At 37.7% G+C, this 21,091-nt stretch overlaps 1 protein-coding gene across 2 annotated transcripts; it reads left to right on the forward strand.

Moving 5' to 3' along the window:
* Positions 1-919: 919 nt before the first annotated feature.
* Positions 920-19,967, forward strand: LOC145490748 (sodium-driven chloride bicarbonate exchanger-like). Of its 2 annotated transcripts, none has more exons than XM_081469841.1 (17): positions 920-1,102; positions 1,409-1,490; positions 3,586-3,708; positions 6,325-6,633; positions 7,030-7,397; positions 8,049-8,294; positions 8,556-8,630; positions 8,950-9,119; positions 9,526-9,700; positions 10,920-11,564; positions 11,895-12,173; positions 12,442-12,620; positions 14,627-14,699; positions 14,810-14,878; positions 15,182-15,355; positions 15,746-15,940; positions 16,809-19,967. In XM_081469841.1, the coding sequence occupies exons 1-17, from the start codon at positions 1,076-1,078 to the stop codon at positions 17,313-17,315; spliced, it is 3,696 nt and encodes a 1,231-aa protein (XP_081325967.1). In that variant the 5' UTR covers positions 920-1,075; the 3' UTR covers positions 17,316-19,967. The 2 variants fall into 2 exon arrangements, with proteins under 2 accessions (XP_081325967.1, XP_081325968.1); XM_081469842.1 differs by lacking the exons at positions 920-1,102; positions 1,409-1,490 and adding exons at positions 1,502-3,290; positions 3,363-3,441.
* The last annotated feature ends 1,124 nt before the right edge of the window (positions 19,968-21,091 follow it).

The raw sequence follows: 21,091 nt of genomic DNA on the forward strand, positions 1-21,091 counted from the left end.
ATGTGTTGCCGTGGTTTCATCCGTTTCGCCTTAAACTATGACGTTATTATCCAAAGAACTCCAATTGTTAGAGAAGACGTCGTTTTTCTTCCTCTTAACTAAACAACGGGAATTTCTAAATTATAACATGAAAGAAATTTAGTAGAGGCAAGAAATGATTTCACAGTTCAAGTAGCAAAAAATATTCATTCAGATGCAAATTCAACTGAGCTATTTTAAGTATCCAGAAGAAATAAGAAGTAAACGCTGAAAAAAATATATCTAAAAAGATTCGATAAGACATCAGTTTTAGATCCGTAAACATACAGGTGAAAATGAAATATATCACTGAAAAGCTAACAAAATGCCAAATGTAATGAAATGGTTATCTTTCATGGAACGATCCGCTGATATTTTGCATAGATTTGAACTAGCTTGGCTTAAAATACAAACAAACCAGAAAAGAAATTGTCCATAATTGTAGATTTCCTTCAGATAAGTATAATTTCAGGACAGTATCATGAGTATTGAAGAAAAAATAAAGAAAATATATTTATTGACCAAAAACGCTGGACTAGATTAATATCAACGGCAATAATACGGCGTTAGTTAAAAAGCACAAAATCAAATACGACCCAAATACCTGTGCCTCAAAATCTAAAACCAGAGAACTCATGTTAAAAGTACAGCATTCCCAAAGACCTGTAAGTGTCTTCAAGAGGCTCGCCTGACAAACATGTTTAAACTTCAATGTTACATTTCTAAACAATGAATATTTAATCTGTCGTTCATGCATTTCATTTCTTACGCAAATTTTTCGTATGCAAAAACACACTGTTGTTTAGTTTACACAAATTACCCAAAGGACAAAGAGACAATTACATATTTTTTGCGTGACACTGAGATCTGATTGGTTTAACTTCTTGAATGACATCTACAAAGGTGGGCAGCTTTACAGGACTTTGCCGAAAAGGCGAAAACGTTAATGGCGGAGGTCCCAGAATTAGGGAAGCGCTTGTTTGGAGGTTTTATTGCTTCTTGAATTTAATGAACCAAACCGTCTTTCTGAGAGGTTCGTGTCATATTCTGTAGTGCTATGGCGACAGAATATAGGCCCCGAATGGTAAGTTGTTTATCAGATTTCCAACTGTGACTCGGCCAGGAATGTTGGTTTCACTGATTCTTCTTCGATTCCCACGTTGTGATCTTTGATCTGCCTGGATAGGAGCCTAACAGTTGTTTCCAAGCTTTCCTATCCCTCGCTTTTTACATTAGGTTGAAAGATATTACTTAAGAGATCTAATAAAAGCTTTCCGAAGGTTATATTGCTACGACGTTCTGTTGCCGGTTTCTGCAGTTAGTCAGATTTAGTTGATTGTGCTCTTCAGCTAACAGACGTGTATTCTGTTGTATGCCGTTTTCGTTTCAGGGCACAAAGAGTGAAGATGTGGCCGTCGACCCTCATACGATGGATTTTTATCAATCGCAAACTGAAGATATAGATATTCAAGGTAACCTACGTACACAACAGCAGCTTTTAGACTTTGAGAATCACTTTGAAGCGATGTCGTCTGCGAGTGGGAATATTGTTGACATCGCTCTGCCGGCTAATATAGGGACTTGTTCGAGTAGGTTGGTCAAAACCCCCTTTTGTAAGATTCCCATTGATCACTGCGGCAAATATAAGCTTACAACATTATTTTTGTTTTTCGGTAAGCCGATTTAAGAAATAAGCACGACTACAAAGCGAGAAACTATCGATATTGATGTTGTAAAATTACAAACAACGAAAAGCGACCGCTAAAGAAATTCATTGTTGTGTAATCCCGTTCATTGCATGACAAGGTACACGAATTTCTATCGCACAACCTCTCTCTGAACACTCTTAAATCTTGTGGCGACTGCCTTCTGAGCCAAGAGTCTTCAAGGTCGTTAAGCCTGATAGTGATTGAGAACTGAGACATGTCGAATCGTCGATCGGCACGGATATAATCTGGAGCATGTTGGATGAAGTTTGATTTCCCATCAGGTTCTTTAGAAAGATCTTAATGACCTCCCTGCCTTTCCCACAAACCTTGTTATTAAAACCGTCGAAGTAAACTCAAGTTTTGAGCCGGTTCCCGGGCATTGAGGAGCCGGGTTAATATTGGTCCTGTATTTTATAGCCGAGTGATAAACGAGATATTTCGCAGCTGTACTCCAGTATTGCACATAAAATTCGTGACGTCAAGTTTTCAACCAAGGGTCATCTATATAAACTGCCATGAGTTTTTATACCTTTCCTATATAAGCTTAAAACATCACAAGACATCCCGATACAGGAGAGATCCTTTGTTCTCTCTCATCAAATGGCACTGCACTAGCCATTTGAACTAATTACATTGTTTTGAACATTTATTTATGACTTGGTTGTCATATAATTGATATTTCATTTTAGTATGGAATATTGTGGTTGCAAACAGCCGGTGTTTTCTGTTAAGTTCGTTTTAATCTTATGACATTCTTCAAAAGTATAATTCTATTATCTAACACTTCAAGCTAGGCAGGGCAATTTTTTTAAAAACAAAGTACAGCTCGAAAATTTAATAAAACTTCCAAATATTTTTCCTGTCTTAATAGTATGGTATATTCCAAATTAGCTACAAAAAAAAAATAGTCATCTGTACAAAGTACATTCGCATTATATTATATATGCTGCTAATTTCAAGGGATAATTTAAAGTTTGTTAAAGTTTTGAGAGTTTTGAATATTCAATAGCATATAGTTTATTTCATGGCGTGACATTCCACAGAAAACTTTCTTTAATACATTTGGGTCGGAGAGCAAATCTTTTCTTTCGTCACTCCTTATATCTTAGATTCCTAGAAAAACACAATGTTTTGTATGGTTGATTTAGAGAGGGTGTATATCGTATGTAAAACTTTGGAAATTGATGGGGTCGAAGGTAATGCGTTTGTTTCGTGCCACCTGCGAGTCACAGACGCGTATATAGCGACAACACTTGATGTTCACGTGCAACAGTTTCGTCAACAGTAGAATTTGGCTCAAATTTTCTGTCAGTTAAAAGAGGAAACGGCGTAGAACATCGATATACCTTCACTGAATGCACCAATGGGCTTTCGCTGCAAGATTTCCGCTTTCAAATGCCAAAATCTACAATTATTTGCAAGAGTAAATTGGATATAAACCCTTGATACAAATATCGAAGTGCTAGTGCCAGTCTACCTGAGCGCTGAATAAAAACACGACGCGCACGCAACCGAGGTCCACACAGAAAAGCGTGAGGGCGAAACATGGAGATCAGACAACCGGTGAATAGCAAAAAAAAAATTTGTGATCAAGCTGTTTGGGTGAAAAATTATAACTTTCGTTATTTCTTCTAGAGCTACGATGAAATCCCTGGGCCCCTGGATAAAGGAGTGTCTATCACAAAGGGTTACTTTGGAGAACTCGACTATCAAAGTACGCATGAATACGAACAGTAGTGTTTTGCCCGGAACCGGCGCGCGCGACGTACAGCACACTTTATATCGACGAGGTTTTCTTTGTCATCACGTGTTGATTTTCAACAAAGTCATGCCCGTTTATTTTGCTTTCTTCTTCTAGATCATCGGCAGTTTTATGTAGGAGTTCATATTCCTCTGCGACCGAGAAAACACCATCACCATCAACGACATCACCATCACCGGCGAAGACATAGATCCCTCACACTCGATTCTACCGAGTCAGGTGAGAAATTGTGTTTACACTTGCTGGTTATTTCTGTAAAGGTTATGTATATAAGACATACATTATGTTTTTTTTTATCTCATGGGGGATTTTTCGTTTCCTTTGTGGTTGAAGGAGGAAGGTTTGGGAGAAATGAAAATTCTTTTAAGCGAAGTGTGTTTATATTATAGAGTAAATGTGAGTAGCAAGGCCGGGCGAATTTGCTTCTACCGCTGTAACGCGGAGCGTGGAACTTTTATTAAACTGTATGGATCGACATGACTAAACCTTTAAAGTGTTGTACGAATAAATTAGAATCTTTCCATTGTCACAAGCTTTTTTATCTCGTGTTACTTGTCAATAATCCTCTTCAATACCGGTAACTTGTTCATCGAACATTACGAAACTGACTTGATTTCTTCAGGTTTCACATTTCTTTATGTCACATGTTACAACTTATATTGCTGAGGGAAAGAAGCTGATTTCTGTGCTCCTTGGTTAAAACGCTTCAGTCTCATATTGTAGATTTTTTTGAAGCCCAAAATATCAATCGCATTGACTAGCAATGATTTCGTTATCATCTTGAAGTTTCATTAAGTGAAGCATGTGCGTAATATAAAGTCCCCATTACATCGTTGTTGTTAACTTATATACGATTCACCTCAATCAAGTGCGTCTGACGTTTGAAGAACTTTTATCTACCATGTGGAAACTCAAATACTGAAAATTATTTTTGTATTGTGAAGTGGCCAATGTTCACAAGTATCAACCACGCACAAAATTGCTCTCGTATATGTACAGCAAAAACGTGCGATAATAAATTTTGTTTTGTGGGCACGTTAGTTTTTCTTTGAACAACTTCTTTCAAGAATTTCTTCACCTGAGGTTTTTAATAAAATTGCATATATTTTGTACATGCTGAATTTGCTTTCAAGGTAACCTGTCGTTTGGTAAACAGTACATGTACTTGTACAGCTCTGAATGAATTTTTGGAGCACGCAGTTTAAATATATGGTTGAGTTGCTCTACTCAAAGGGTAGTTGTTGTAATCGAGTTTTGTTTTTCCCGGTGTTCAACCTCACAGCAGGCCATTAGGCACAATCTATCATTGTTTGAGAATTCCTTCCTTGAAACTGATTGTGCTTTTCCGTTCTATGACCAAGTAATTGTTGTTTCACTGTAGTTACATAATAACCAATCTAAAATGTACCTATCTTGTTGCTACAAATTGTAGCACGAAAAATTTTCTCCAGGGGCTATAGTTAATTGATTGGAATAATTAACGCGTTGTTTTCAATTAACAATTAACTCTGCCTGAAAGAAGGCATAATAATGCAGTTTTGAGGCAATCTTACCTACCTTATATTTTCTGGGTTGTTCTTACAATGTGTTGGAAACTAGTTGAATGACTTCTACAACTAGATACTGGTATTTTCTTAGTTTGTTTTTGTAGATCTCTACATGGGGTTTATTCTTAAATTTGTTTGTAATTTTCGTTAAAATGTACAAACCGACTGTGTTAATTTAAGCCAACCATCCTGCTTGTAAATACCCTGTTTCCCTTTATTTGATTAAAAACCACTTTATAATTAATAATGATTGCTTCTGGTGTTCAGCTTTTAATTGTTAATAACTGTTAATAAAAGGCAGTGATGATCAGTTCAAATACGTTTGTGATCTTCTCACTCCTTACACTCCGTCTCGTCAGCTACGTTCATCTTCTAAAGAACTTCTTTCCATTCCGCACTTCAATTTGAAAACATATGGCGCAAGATCTTTCTCTGTAGCAGCTCCTACACTCTGGAACACTCTTCCGTCTGACATCAAGAACAGCTCCTCAGTGTCCCTTTTTAAACATAAACTAAAAACGTTCCTTTTTAAGAAAGCATTTTTATAACTCTTTAGCGACATTTTTTTTTTATTTTTACTTTATTAGTCTTAAGTGTTTTTAATATTTCTAACTGTAAAGCGCTTTTGAACTTTTAGGATATTGGCGCTATATAAATATTTTATTATTATTATTATTATTATAGACATGAATTCTGGATCACAATCCAGATCTTTGGAGGACTGAGGAAAAGACAGGACGTTTTTGATTTTAGCCTGCAATATAGGTGTATTTTGGGTGAACATGGACCAAATATATCAGTGGTTATTTGATGGTCAGCATTGTGGTCTCTAGATTGAGGTGTCTGGGTCAAAATTCTGACCAGGGTCATTGTGTTTATGTTATGCTTTCAAGAAAGACTCTTGACCTTCATACAGGGGTATACATTGGTGCTGCAGCAACTAAGAGGGATATGACCGGCAATGGAAAAGTTCATGTATCTGATCCAAATTTTTATGGGAGAGGCAAAACTTAACTGCTTCATGCTAAATAACCCAGAGTCATGCGTGAACCTGTCTAACAACTAGGCTCCAAAAAGTCTTTCCTTTCCATTATTATTGTGGGACAGTGGAACCATGTATTGCGGTCACACCGTTATGCGGCCACTTTATTCTGGCCTGGACAAAAGCTTTGTCAGTCATTTTCTTGTTTAAAGAACTCCTTGAATATAACCAGACTTTTGTGGCCTGTTGACGACTAGATTAATGGGGTTCCACTGTACCAAATAATTCAATATGCTTGTTTTCCAGATACCGCAACATCCTCATTGCCGATAGACAAAGTACGCTTTATTCTTGGTGGTGAAGAAAATGAACAGGAACAACACAAGATGTTCACGGAGTTGGCAACATATCAATGCGACAAAGATGGAAATGAGGAGTGGAGGGAAATGGCACGGTGGCTGAAATTTGAAGAGGCTGTCGAAGAAGGTGGAGATCGCTGGAGTAAACCGCATGTCGGTACTCTGTCTCTCTATAGCCTGTTTGAGTTGAGAAGTGCCCTTCTACGTGGAACAGTTCTGTTGGACATGAACGCAAGCAATTTACCTCAGATTGCAGGTTAGTATCTGATAGAATAACCTTTTACCCATTCTCATAATGGATTGAAGCAACTTGCGTGTTATTTTCCATTTGAGTTATTTGAAACTTTTGATTTCAAAGAGTGATTAAAGGAGCTACATCACAGTTCCTGTGTCTTGAAAAGTATATCTTAAATTTTTCAAGTTCATCACTTGTAATCCATGTCAGTCTTCTACATCCTTGATCATCCTTGTTTCTTTATGGTTTATTAGTATCTTTGTAATGTTTCCCTATCTTAGTATACTATTATTTTCACACTGGAGGGTTTCCATCAATTTGAAGGTAATTCTGTACATAGCAAAAATAACTCAAAATGCCATGATTGAGTCTCTTTAGGGTCTAATGTATTTGTAATGACTCTTCTTCTTCTCTAAGATCTTGTCCTTGATGACATGGTGAATAAAAATTACGTGGAACAAGATAACAGACAGAGAGCTCGCGAAGTACTCTTGAAGAAGCATCGTCACCAGGGGGTGAAATCCTCGAAAAAGAAAAGTTCTACCATGAGCAGCTTTGGATCATTTGCAAAGAAAGCCTCATCAGCAGGTCTTAGTGAAATGTTAAAACGTTCAGACTCCTCGCAAAAGACAACAGCTCCTAAAACCTTGGAGGTAGTGGCAGAAGATCACAATGGTGGAGAATTCCCTCATTTGCCATCAGCTGCAGATTTAGTGGGAAAAGAGAAGGAGAGTGGACAGAATGGTGATGTGAAGCAATCAGAATCAGATACTGGCCTAGAAACGGTAACTCAAGCTGCAGTCTTATCGTTCATTATCATACTTCATTGATTGTTGCTCAGCTTGTACTAATTAAAATTCAAAATGTTCAAAACAGAAGAGAACAGCTGGTGCAAAACGGCTTGTGGTTGCCTTGATGCTTTGATCAGGCTGTGATTAATATTAGCAAAATTTTGCCATTTGCTTTTCTTTGCTTATGACTGAGTGGTTAATTATTGTAGGCATGTATACTCTCCACCCAATGAATTTCAGTAAGAAACATAAATCTACTAGTGAACTAAAATTTTAGCATTGAGAATGTGCACACAGAATGAAACCTAAAACAAGAATTATCTTGAAAGATGTTCTGGTATATCATTAACCGTGAAATCCTGGTTTTATTAAAAACTGCCGACTGGGATAGTTTACCACCCTGTTTGTGCTATATCTAATGCCTTTTTCTGTCATCTACGATGGTTTCTATTTGTAGCATTTCTTGCAAATTTATCTCTTTACTTAAAACTTTTAACCACCATGCAAGCAATTGAAAACATTGAATATTTTGTGTTCTGAATGTTGCATGAAGTTCCTATTGAATGAAGTTTTTAAATTATGGTGATACTAAAAGTACAATAACTTCATTTTGCATTTGATCTAAATGCAAGATTCTCATTTCAGTTTGATGCCAACTTCATGAAGAAGATTCCTCCTGGAGCAGAAGCATCCAATGTCCTTGTTGGAGAGTTAGATTTCTTGAAGAAACCAGTGACTGCATTTGTGCGTCTGGAGAATGCTTCTCTTCTGGGTGACCTTACTGAAGTGCCAGTACCCACACGGTTTATCTTTTTCATGTTAGGACCTCCTGGCACTCCAGGACGGTACTATGAAGTCGGACGTGCCATAGCAACACTGATGTCTGATGAGGTAAGTGTTTGTTAAATTCATGTTGGTAGATCATCCTGTTTACAGAACACAGGTCAACATTCAAGGCTTACATGTTAGGGTAATGCTTAGAAGAGTGATAAAAATAATGTATTTTGTTGCAAGCATTGTACATTATTTTGCCATTTGGTATGACATGACCTACTGTCTAAAGGAGAAGTCCTCTTCTGAGAGGTATTCAGTTCAATTCTTTTGTTTTAATATTGCTTAAGTACGGTAACTGACATGTTGTTTATGTGATAGGTTTTTCATCAAGTTGCTTACAAGGCTCACTGCCGTGAAGACTTGTTGGCTGGAATCGATGAGTTCCTAATGCAGGTATGTTTTTTGCCCTTTGTAGTCTTAATCGATCTAACTCAACTTGTAAGAGCGTAGGACTTTGGACTGTTTGTTGGTTGTTTGTTTGTTTGTTTGTTTGTTTTTTCTTGTTTTGCATTTAGTTTGAAAATTTAATAATATTTGCAAAATGTGTCAAAGAATTTATTGAAGAGCAATAATATTGTTCTTACACTTGCAAGGCAGCTTAGGCATTTAAAATTGGGAAATCTACTGAAGGTCTGAGCAAGTTCTGGAAAATTCTTCATGTAAAAGGGTTTGACTTTTATACTCTTACAATTTTATTTAAATTGTTTTTCAGGTGACGGTGTTGCCGCCTGGTGAATGGGATCCCTCTATCCGTATTGAACCCCCTGATGTGATACCTGAACAGGGTAAACGGCTTGAGTCAGCTAAATCTGCAGGTAATGGAGATGAAGAAGAGCATGACCCTGCGGGCGACAGAGAAGAACAGCTTCAGAAGACAGGAAGGTTAGAGGAAAAAAAAAAGTTAGATAGTAATATGAGTGCATAATGACGGAATGAAATGTTCTGACAGTTACAGTTTGCCAAGAAGCTCTTAGGTTCCTTGAACTCGCAGGCTTGTTGTACTTACATGACTTTGTATGATGGAAATGTTTACAGTGTTTTTTACATCAGTTGTGTTTTATTTGGCTAAAACTTTGTTTTACGATGTCTTCCAATTAGTTAACTGCTGAAAAGAAATTCTCCCGTTGTGGAGAAAAGTGTTGAGGATGGCTCAAACAATAACTGTGACTAGTCATCTAGCTGTTATCCAAAGTAATTGTCATCATTCCTTCTTGTTACACCATGGGGTACATAAGCCTTGCCCAAAGTAATGGTGCAGTACAAATAATTATTAATAACTACCCGATAGGTTGTGTGGAGGTCTTCTTGCTGATATCAGGCGCCGAGCTCCTTGGTACTGGAGTGATTTTAAGGATGCCCTCAACCCTCAGTGCATTGCGTCAATCATCTTTATCTACTTTGCTTGTCTCACACCAATCATTACATTTGGAGGGTTAATGGGAACAAAGACAGGGAAGAATATGGTAATTTGAGTTTTTTGAACCTCAGTATGTTAATATAATCAACAATTATTCCTCAAGCATGTGTTGGATATAAAATTGTAGATGGCTTTATTCATCTCATGTCAAACAAGCGTGAGTGGAATAAAAATTATCTCCAAAATAAAGAAAGCTAGACTAAAATAAAAATAAAAATGCCCCCAAAAATCATGTGTACACCTACCATATTTGTGGCACATGGCATAATGGCTTATAACCCATGATGGCTAAGCCAATGAAAGCTCTTGAATTGCATTATCCAATGATCCAGGGTTTAATAGTAATTATTGTCATAGTGGAGCCCCCTATAGGAAATACTGTTAATGGTACAAAAGTTCTGAAGACAATAACTCTCCAATAATGTCATGGCTGTTAGCATTAGTCCCAGAAATCCTGATGCTCTGAAATAAAGCAATTTCAAGCTTAACTTGACTTGTTAACAGATATTTACAGCAAGTTGAACCAAACCTACTGATTTCATTTGTTGTTGTTGTTGTTGTTGTTGTTGTTGTTAATGGAGCTTGTCCAAATAGCAAAAGACCCTTTGCATGATCCAGTCACACGATACAAAATCAGCCATGCTGGGATGCAAGTTGGCACAGTGGGACATCAAAAACAAAGAAACTATCACCAGTCCAGCCTGACTTTCCTTTGTTTTTGATGTCCCACTGTGTAACCTGCTTCCCAACATGGCTAATTCCACACCATGTGACTGGATCATGCATAGGGCCCATTACTGGTACTCTGTTCTTAACTTTAAAACTTATTTTCTCTATGTGTAAAACAAAAACACTGATTCCTTCCAATGGGGCAGCCCATACATGCACATGGTACATGTGCTCATTTGGGCTATATAACACCTTGAAAATTGTGGCCCTGCATGTACACAAGTAGCAGCTGACTCCAGAAGCAAAATCTGGTTCAAGTCATGTCCAGAACTTACTTTGTAAAAATATTTTTTGTTAAACCAAGGGGAAATAAAGCTTGTTGTTGTTGTTGAACGTAACAGTAATTTTAGACGAGCTTCCAAAAATGTTTATTGTGGATTTTAATCAGGGCTGGGCACCAGGCAAATTGACTTGCTGTGTGGCTGATTTTTGCGGCTTTGAGGATGATTTTGCCCTCCTTTTGACATCTAGAGAAAATTGTTTCTCTTTGCTAGTTATATATGTTTGTACATACAGTATATATTTTTTCATTGTAGGCTGCAATGGAGCAAATTCTCGCAGGAGGTATTGGTGGAGTTCTGTTCTCCCTGTTTGGTGGTCAGCCTCTTATTATTCTAGGTGCGACCGGTCCTATGTTAGTCTTTGAAGAAATTCTGTACACATTTTGTGACAAATTCGGCATGGACTATCTGCCATTCCGTTTGTGGATTGGCATTTGGACAATGCTGTACTGCTTTGTCTTGGTGATAACAGACGCCAGTGCGCTTGTGCGATATTTCACCCGTTTCACTGAAGAATCCTTTGCCACGTTAATTGCACTGATCTTCATTGTCGAGGGTTTCAAAAAGTTGTTCCACGTTCTACACGATAGCCCTGTTCCCACAACAGATTCGGATTATAGACGATACGGTTACATGGAAGAACATTCTTGCCTGTGCTTGCCAAAGCAATCTGATGATTTGCATTCATCCCATTCATCGCCAAACACATCATTTGTCAATGCGACCACCCTTACTCCCCTTGACTACTCAATGGGAGATTGTGCGAGATACGGCGGTGAACTTGTGGGAGAGGCATGTCACGATAATGTGTTCTTCCTGTCTGTTATCCTCGCCGTTGGAACCTTTTTCTTGGCTATTTCACTGAAGGGATTCCGTACCAGCTCTTATTTCCCTACAAAGGTGAGATTCTTTTGAAATTCATGTTACAGTGATTGCAGATGACAATAAAGTCACCTTCTATGATTAATAAGTTTATCAATGCGACATCCCTTGTTCCCCTGGACTATTCAATGGGAGATTGTGCAAGGTATAGTGGTGAACTTGTGATGACTGTTGAACAGGAAAACAACCTGGAAGGAAAAAAACAAAGACGTTTTCTTATCAGCTAGTGATTAAGTCCTTACCTTTGTCACCAGAAAAATCACTGAAAAATTAGTTAATCTACCAATATTTCAGGAATTGTTTAATTTGTTCAATCAATGTTTTTTTTCTGCTTCTTTCTCATAACAGGTCCGTGCAGTCGTCTCAGACTTTGCCATCTTAATAAGTATAATGATAATGGTTGGTGTAGACCTTGCATTTGGTGTCAACACACCAAAGCTTGATATTCCATTGAAATTCCAACCCACAAATGCCGAGGAGAGGGGATGGGTGATCCCTCCACTGGGCAAGAACCCTGTGTGGACGATTCCGGCCGCAGCCATCCCAGCGTTACTTGCAACTATTTTAGTTTTCATGGATCAACAGATCACGGCTCTGATCGTGAACAGAAGAGAACATAAACTTAAGGTACGCCTTGTACAGTACGATGCTTGTATGTTACCTGTTCATTTTCTCTGTATGTTAGCCAAGATGGCACATGTATCTGATATCAGCCTTTTTCTTGTGTTGTGCAGGGTATCTTTCAGTATAGCATTGAGATTTGTTGATGGAGCAGCAGGGGAGGGTCATGTGTCAATGTGTGTGAATCCCAGTTGGATAAACACTCAGGTTCATAAATTAACTGTTGAATAAGATGGAATCAGTGTACTAATGTAATCATGGTTTTCCTCTGCAGAAAGGAGCTGGTTACCATCTTGATCTCCTACTTGTAGCCATCATCATTGGTATCTGTTCATTGCTGGGTTTGCCGTGGGTAGTTGCCGCGACTGTTTTGTCAGTTGGTCACGTACAGAGCTTGTTTGTTGAGTCTCAATGCACAGCGCCTGGAGAGAAAGCTAAATTTCTTGGTGTAAGGTGCGTTGATTAAAATTCCTTTTTTTGACCCCAGTTTTCTAAAATATGTTGATGTAATATATCAAAAATGAAAGACTGTGTTTGACTACATTTCCAAACACCGAGAGGAGAGTTGAAAAGGCCTCGCGCACGATGTTGGTGTACAAATCAAAATTAGCAAAAATCGGACGAAAATTTGTTTTAGAAATGCTGTAATTCGCAGGTTATTAATTTTTTTCTCTTCAAATGAGCACCATCTTGTAGCCATTTTCATGTAGTTTCCTTCCATCTTAGCTACGTCTCAAAAGCGCTTGTGCCTTTCTTGTAAGGAGTCAAAATCACACATACCCTCCATTCTAATCTTCGCAAGTAGCGTAACACATCGGGCCGTATTTTACGCTATTCTTATCGCGCCCATTGCAGGCGCGATTTGCCATTTTTGCCTATTTGGCAAATTTTGCTTTTTGCCAAAATCGCGCACGTTACTCCTTTTGGTGGTTTTTGCTTTTGCCTTTCGCGCCGGCAAAAACATCGCGCCCTTTTGGCTTTTTGCGTATTTTGCCTTTATTCCGAGTCCAGCAAACTGAGTTGGTTCAATTCCGAATGTAAGCTTCCTTAATCATAATACAGGTTTCGCAAGGCAAAGCGTTGCAAATTATTGTTAAAGGAGCTCTTTTGAATCACAAAAATGGAATCACAAAAATGGAGAAAAGCGTTCCCAGAACGCAAACTATAACAGAACGCCACATGCTAGTAAGTTACGCTATATATCGCTATCAGGGTGCTTACCAAGGATTTGGAAACTGTAACTTTTAACACACGTTTGTCCAATTTTTGTCCAGCCCGGCAATCTTGAGAAAATGACAGAACGATTCATCTTATGTCTTTTTTTATTTCTTTTCACACGCACTAAGCAAACAAGTTCCCTGCATCTTCTTGTCCATTTCGTGTTCATCACGGCCATTTTGTTATTTACAACAAGCCCAAATTATGTCCAAATAAGGAAATGGATGGACGAGTCGAGTTAGACTGGGATTGAAAGGTTTCCCCATGAAGAGAAAACAAAACAAAACATCGACGTGTTGGTTGACCCTTATTACGGTGTTGTTCGCCAACTTTGCGGAAGGATCGGCGAGGATAACGTTCAATCTCAACTGAGCATTCGCCTGTGAAAATAGCATCACTAAAAGTATCATAAAATGCTCGCTTCGGCTTTTTGTCAGTACTTTGCACCGCTCGCGTACCCCAGCCTTTATTACGGTGTTGTTCGCCAGCGCTCTAGCGGCAAAAGCGCCACGAGGCAAAATTAGCAAAACGACAAAATGGCAAAAATAGCGCGGGCCTGACAGGCAAAAAAAATGCGCGATGCCGAAGGCGCGATTGGCAAAACGCAAAATTTGCGCGAAAGGCAAAAAAGGAAAAAAGTGCTCGAAACGTGCGAACAAAGGCGCGATAAAATGACAAAGCTTTTAAATTAAAAACGTGGTCTCACGCTAGTTTTTTAATCATATTTTTTTGACAGATACAACCACAAATGAAAGAATCCCACCATTTTAAAGCAAAATTTAGGTGTACTTTGGAGACACCTTCTTGAATTGAATTGTTCACACTAAGAAGTTAAAAATTACAATAATGCACTTTCCGTTTTGGTCAAAAAGTGGGGGAAAAACGGCACTTTTTGCCTAACCTGTTTTCCGAATTTTGTTATTGTTCTTCTAATAAATCTCTTTCAGACGGAAAATTTCGCTTTTTAGGGTGCACATAGATGGAACTTTAATTCTGCGAAGTTTTACGACCACTGGCTTTAAGAATGACGATTTCAGATTTTTTATTATTTTGCACTATTTACATTAATTTTTTTTAACAATCGATCCATAAATAAATATTACATAATATTAACAACAAGAACACAGAAAAAAAATTACAATGTAGCTAAGCTATGTTCTAGTGGGTGACAAAACTCACTCACAATTTAGAAACTTCCAATTGACATGCACATGTAACTAGATCTATTATTCATCTCACAGGGAACAGCGTGTTACAGGAACCATGATTTTTATCTTGATTGGTTTAACTGTGTTCATGTCTCCAATCTTAAAGGTTTGTATTATCAAATTATTCACTGTTGTTAAACATTTGTTATATTCTTTGTTGTGCAACTGATGTCATAAATCCATGACGATGATGATGATAATGCATTCTCTTCACAGTTTGTACCAATGCCTGTTCTTTTTGGCCTCTTCTTCTATATGGGAGTTTCCGCACTCAAAGGATTGCAGGTAAGCACTGTTACACTAGGTTCCTTTGAAGTAGTAGTTAAGTTTCTATCAAAGAGGAAGAGTTAACTTGAATTATTTTGGTCGCTCTTTGACCATCCAGGTAAACTCTCCATATATGCAGACATCTGTGTGTGGATAGTGTGCAGTATGTAAAGTTAAATTTCTTGTAGACCATGCCTGGGAACAGTAGATGGGTGTCCATGTAGATTCGCAGTAATTACATCCTCAGTGGCAGTACAGAATATTTAATAATCCCTTGTATTTTGAGGTAAAATCTGATTCGCTGTGTGTTCTATCTAACAGTTCTTTGAGAGATTAAAGATCATTTTCATGCCAATCAAGCACCAGCCTGATCTGATGTATTTGCGCCAAGTCCCGGTCAACAGAATCCATATCTTCACATTGATTCAGTTGTTTTGTTTGGGTGTACTGTGGCTCATCAAGTCCACTGACGCTGCCTTAATCTTCCCTGTTATGGTTGGTACTGTTTTGTTGTTACATGTAACATAGTTTTTAGATCTCCCATTGTGTGGGCATATTTAGACTTAAGAGACCTTTTGAAGTGGAAACGGGGGCTTATTAAGAAAAAAGCTCTTACTAGATTTTAAACGTGATTGTAAATTGTAACATTTTGCAGTGAAATTCCAATTTTTGGAAACACCAAGGGAAACAAACATTTGAATAAAATATCAGGTTGTTCGAAAAATCAGGAGTAAAATTACAGTGTTTAATTTAGGACAGGGAAACAACTTTTTCTTCCAAGTTATCAGGAAAGTTGAAAAATAGAGGGTTTGTGAAATCAGGATTTCACTGTTTTTTAAATGGAATTTGTCAACACTTTCTGAAGAAATCTCTCGTAACATACAGGTGTTGATGTTGGTCGCTGTTCGCAAAGTGATGGAGAAAGTTTTCACTCTTCACGAGCTTGAAGTTTTAGATGATTTAATGCCGGAGAGCATTAAGAAGAAAAAAGCAGAAGCATTGCATAAAAAGGATGATGACTACGAGTATGATGAAGATGATGATGAGTGTTGCCATCACGACGATATAGATGGCAAGAAGGTAAAGGCACATGTGCACTAGAATGGGTGTGCCACACCCATAAAGATAGGTACTGTAATTAATACCGAGTTCATAGGATCGCAATGTGAACAAAGAGCTATGTATGCAGTGCCCTCCACACGCAGTGAGTGCCTGTAATGTTTCTAGTTACCATTTTCTGTTTGTCGGAAACGTGCACCTCTCAACTTTAAAATCAAAAGTTGTTCTCTGTTTTCCAGGATTTTTTCTGAGGCTAAAACTGATTTTAAAAACTAATGTTTTGGGAAGTTTGACTTTCCTTCTTCAGAAATTGAAAAAAAAAAAAAAAAACGTAAAGTCAATATGGCAGAGTGATGTATTTCTTTGCTTTGTAACCACTCCTTGGGGCATCTCATGACAGTTACATGAAACAAAAGTCATTGTGAAAATGCACGGCAAATGTGGCTAAAAGACACATCAAGAAAATGACATGAATATGAGATATCACGGTCACTATTTCCATCTTTGCCTATGGTCCTTTCATTAAGGCCATTTTAGTAACCATCTTTCTTGACTCATTGAGAGGCATGGTAGTCTCATGGTTAGTGCGCTCATCTCGGATCGAACGTTCTGGGCTCGAGCCTTGGCCGGGGAAATTGTGTTACGTTCTTAGGCAAGGCGCTTCACTCTCACAGTGCCCCTCTCCGCCCAGGTGTATAAATGGGTACCAACAAACTTAATGCTTGGGGTAACCCTGCGATGGACTAGCATCCCATCCCGGGGGGAGTAGAAATTCTCTCAGTCGTTTCATGCTACAGAAACCGGAATAAGCTCCAGCCTGTTGGGCCACTTGGCTCGTATACAGACTTAACCTTTACCATCTTGACTTATACATGATTTCCCTGTTCAGGAACTAGTTGATGGTAAAGAACTCACTGAAGGGAAAGAACTGAATGGTAAAGCAAATTGTGAAGTTCCCTTCAACATGTCAGAAGAGATGTGCAAGACCGGACTGTGGAAAACGTTTGTGAAGGATGGATCAAGGACCAAGCCAGAGCACAGGAAAGGCAAATCAGGCGACAAACACAAGCATAAACATAAACACCATCACAGCCACAAAAATAGACACAATCGGCACAAGAAAGACCGCGAAGAACGTAAAGAAGACGAGGGATTATGGATGCTTGGTAAAAAGACTGAGGGTGATGATGATGACGAAGGAAGCGACGAAGGAAGCGACGCAGAACTACAAAGAAAACTTTCGACCATTAACGAGGACAAGGCTGATGTTGTGATTGACATGGGGCAGATTCAGAAATCTCTTCTGGAGCAGACTGATAATGGTGATGTTCCGATGGTCGGTGAAGGCAACAAGGAAAGTGACAAGCCAGCGGGTACTGCTGAAGATGTTGTCTGAAGTGTTTAGAGGGTAATCATCCTTAATAATATGAGCCAGGTAACAACACTGTATCCATACATGTAAATGAAGCAGTGTTTGTTTTTATACTCATCAGTAAGAACCCTGTTGTATGTAATTAAATTCTTTGGTAGTAATTATAGTTTTAAAAATATACATGATAGCTCGCCTTAAAACCAGTTTTCAAAATTGAACTTTCTCCACTCAGACATGATCATGTGATGTCACTACATTGTAGCTATTGAATTTTTTTAATAAATAGTGTTATGTAGACGTGTAACAGTAAACAGCCAAAGATTGTTTTTCTGCAGTTTTGGATGAACTGTGTGGCAAAAATGATGGAATAGGCAATTAAAACACTTCCGAATATAAGAAATAGGTTGCATCTGAAAACATTACCGCATTCTGTTCTTAGAGATGGAGTTTAACAGTGGTAAAAGAGTAAATTATATTCTAAGACATTGGCAACTTTTTTATGTTATCTTGTCTGAGAGGAAATGGTATCTTAAAAATATAACCATGCTTATACTTAGGCAGGTATGTTAAATGGTAATTGTGATAAGTAATTCAAGGTGATATAGTTGGCATTCAGAATGCTTGATTGGTCGTTACGTTTCAGCATAATTTTCTTGAAGGTAGATGTAAACAACCATGTAGATAGTCCATGTAGGTTTGGATTTATTAGATTTGCGTAAAAACAATTTTTTTTTCCTCATTTGTGGTTAATCGCACAAGAAGAAAAGCTAACTTCTGGTTTATAATTAGAAAACAGGCCAGTAAAAAAAGGTCCAAAAAATGAATAAAACCAACGTAATGTCGTTTTTATTCAAACTTGTGTAGCACAGAGAAAAATGGTATCATTTCGTGGTTTCTGCTGTGTTAAAATAAATTTCAGTATTTTTGTATTTTTAGTAAGGCAAAAACGGGGGCAGGCCCTCTTATAAATGGTTTCATTTCTTCGCTGATCGCTTCCAGGCATCATTTGGCTGGTCACGCAAGGCTTTTCGAAGGGAGGATTGCGTGACAGCCCAAAATATGGCAAAGGTCATGGTATCAATGTAAGTGGCTTCACTTCCCTTTGAGTTTGTGTAAGTTACACAGTTGGAGTGAAGTGAAAGCCAAGAATTCAAGTAAAAAGTTTAAAAAATAAATCTATAGATTTCAAATACACCCTTTTTGACACTAGCTTAATCAATGTGGGACACGTTTCCAACAATCTTGTATTTGCAAATTTGGAGAGAAGTTATTTATTCCAACTTTACACAGCAATTTAGAAGCAGATATCACTTTTGTAACACTACATTGTACGCAGTTTGTCTGTTTCTAAATCAGTCCTTTTTGGCATTTGAATTTCCAACGGCTTTTTCAAAACATCCTTAATATTTTACTGTACGTATTGGAGTAATTTTTATGAAATCAAAACATCTGTACATCAGGCTGACATAATTTGGTGTATCCATGTGATAATTTGCATTTCAGTTCTTTATGCTCGAAGTGGTACCTTCTTGTATAACATAGTAATTTTGTCATTCAAGAAGGTAGATAACATAATTGAGATTTTGCCCGAAATATGAATTATTTATGTCTCGGGTAAAATCTCAATCATGTAATCTATGTGGACGTTGAAAACATTGTAAGTCTGTAAGTTTCATTTTATTTCATTATGAACAGTGAAGGGTGATGGACTAAGGCCAAAGGTATATATGTTGTGGTTTAAGTTTGCTTTAATTTCAATATTTTAATCAGTTTTATTTTTATTTTCCTATGCTTGCGAGCGCAGTAACGATTATGACAGATAAATGAAAGTAATTATTGGCCTGAAAACCGTCAAACCAAAATCAAATTTCAACCACAATGTGTAAACTGGATTTTTAAATACCTATGTACAAAGTAAATCAAGTTGTGAAAATTAAGTATTTATAGCACAAAACACTGTAATTTAATTCAAATCAGTAATGACGTTTGCTGAGGGTCTTTTGGAGGGGGAGGCCACCATTATTTAGCGTATTATTTTAGTTAGTGTAATTTTTTGTAACTTAAAGTACGTTAAAAACGTCCAATGGAAACAAATTTGATGGTAACACGATTAGTCTTTGTCTTTGCTTAAGTTTACGTAAACTTTTTAAGGCACTTTTCTTTCCCAGGAGCCTAGATATGCTCCAACATTGAGTCACAATTAGAAATACAGCAGTTGTGAACTCGGCAAGTAATTGAATAAGCTAATTAGGTAATTAATACATAACTAAAAGGAGGTTGGGGGAGACAAATGTCTGTCTATGGGCGTGAGTTTTAGAAAACCTGACAGAGACGTTCAACACTAGTCCCGAGAATTGTACACTAAGAAAAACAACCAATGAAAGATTCCTTGCATCTCTGTAGAGCTGTGCAATCAGTTTGGAAAGGTTATACACTCGAAGCGCGGACGTTTTTCTCGGTTAACCAAAACTGACGCGTGGAGGGAGACATTTGTTCGCTCGGGTTAAACAGTAAGCTGTTGAGTCTGGTTGTCTTGATGGAGAAACATTGCATTAAATAAAACTTGTGTCATTTCAAGTTCCACTTAAATCAAACCTATGCTCATTTTGTGCAGGTCTTGTTGGACATTAAATAAAGTTCACTCGTTCACATGATGACTACTTTTTTGTTGTATTGTATAACTGCTTAGTTTTTTTTTTTGGGGGGGGGAGGGGTTAGGGAAGGTGTTGTACAAAATATGAAGTGTTCTCAAAAAATTAAAATCGACGGCGATTGTCGGCGAAAGAACGCGTGCTCTTCATGAAATTTCGCGCCAAATCGTGTGAGCGCCAAAGCTTCTGTGTTTGTGTTCCTGAGGACTAACCCCAAGGACCCTTTGAACTTAACTTCTATTTAACCGTCCTCGCATTGGCATGTCTGACAAAAAACGTCTATTCCCTTAGCTTTTTACTTACAACCATATATATGAAAAAGAACCTATTACAACATAAGCCATTGGGAGGTCTTCAAAACAATTACGGGACCCCATACATGATAGACCACCTAAATATTTAGAAATAAAAAAAATATGAAGCCTATCAAAAAGAAAAACGTGGACACGTCACTTATCTCTCGCTAAAAACTAAATGCTCCCTCGCACCTTTCTTGAAATTGGCGATAGTAGTAGCCTGTTGGACCGACAAGGGTAGAGAGTTCCACTTGTCTACAGTTCTGTTAAAAAGTTAAATTTAAATAAATCAGTTCTTACAGAATTCTTCAGAGTACATTCATCTTTTCCCCTTAATGAATATTTATCAGATCTGAGAAAAACTGCGCAAGTGTAGCAGCTCTCATAAGCTTGTAATTTTATTTGTCGTCATTGCAGCAGCTGCTATTGTTTCAGGGCTGTGTGCATTGTTTCTGTTGTTTGTTTTATTTTTCTCTCAAGGGGTATCAAGCAATTCATGTGAGACCTTACGAGAGCTGCTACAGGACCCAAAAACTGTACGTAAAACTGATCAAAGGTCTCGTACAACGCGCAATTTAACTTGTGAATGTAGTAGATAGAGGATAATAGATGGGCGTACGTAGATATGGAATATGTCTTCGAGTGTTCAACTCGGTATCTCACGAGTGAGTGCAGCGAACGAGTGACGTATAAAGTTGAATAAGAGAAGAGATATTTCATGTCTAATAATAATAATAATAATAAAATATTTATATAGCGCCAATATCCTAAAAGTTCAAAAGCGCTTTACAGTTAGAAATATTAAAAACACTTAAGACAAATAAAGTAAAAATAAAAAAATGTCGCTAAAAAG

This window comes from Orbicella franksi, chromosome 6 (assembly GCF_964199315.1).
Source record: "Orbicella franksi chromosome 6, jaOrbFran1.1, whole genome shotgun sequence".
Lineage (NCBI taxonomy): Eukaryota > Metazoa > Cnidaria > Anthozoa > Scleractinia > Merulinidae > Orbicella > Orbicella franksi.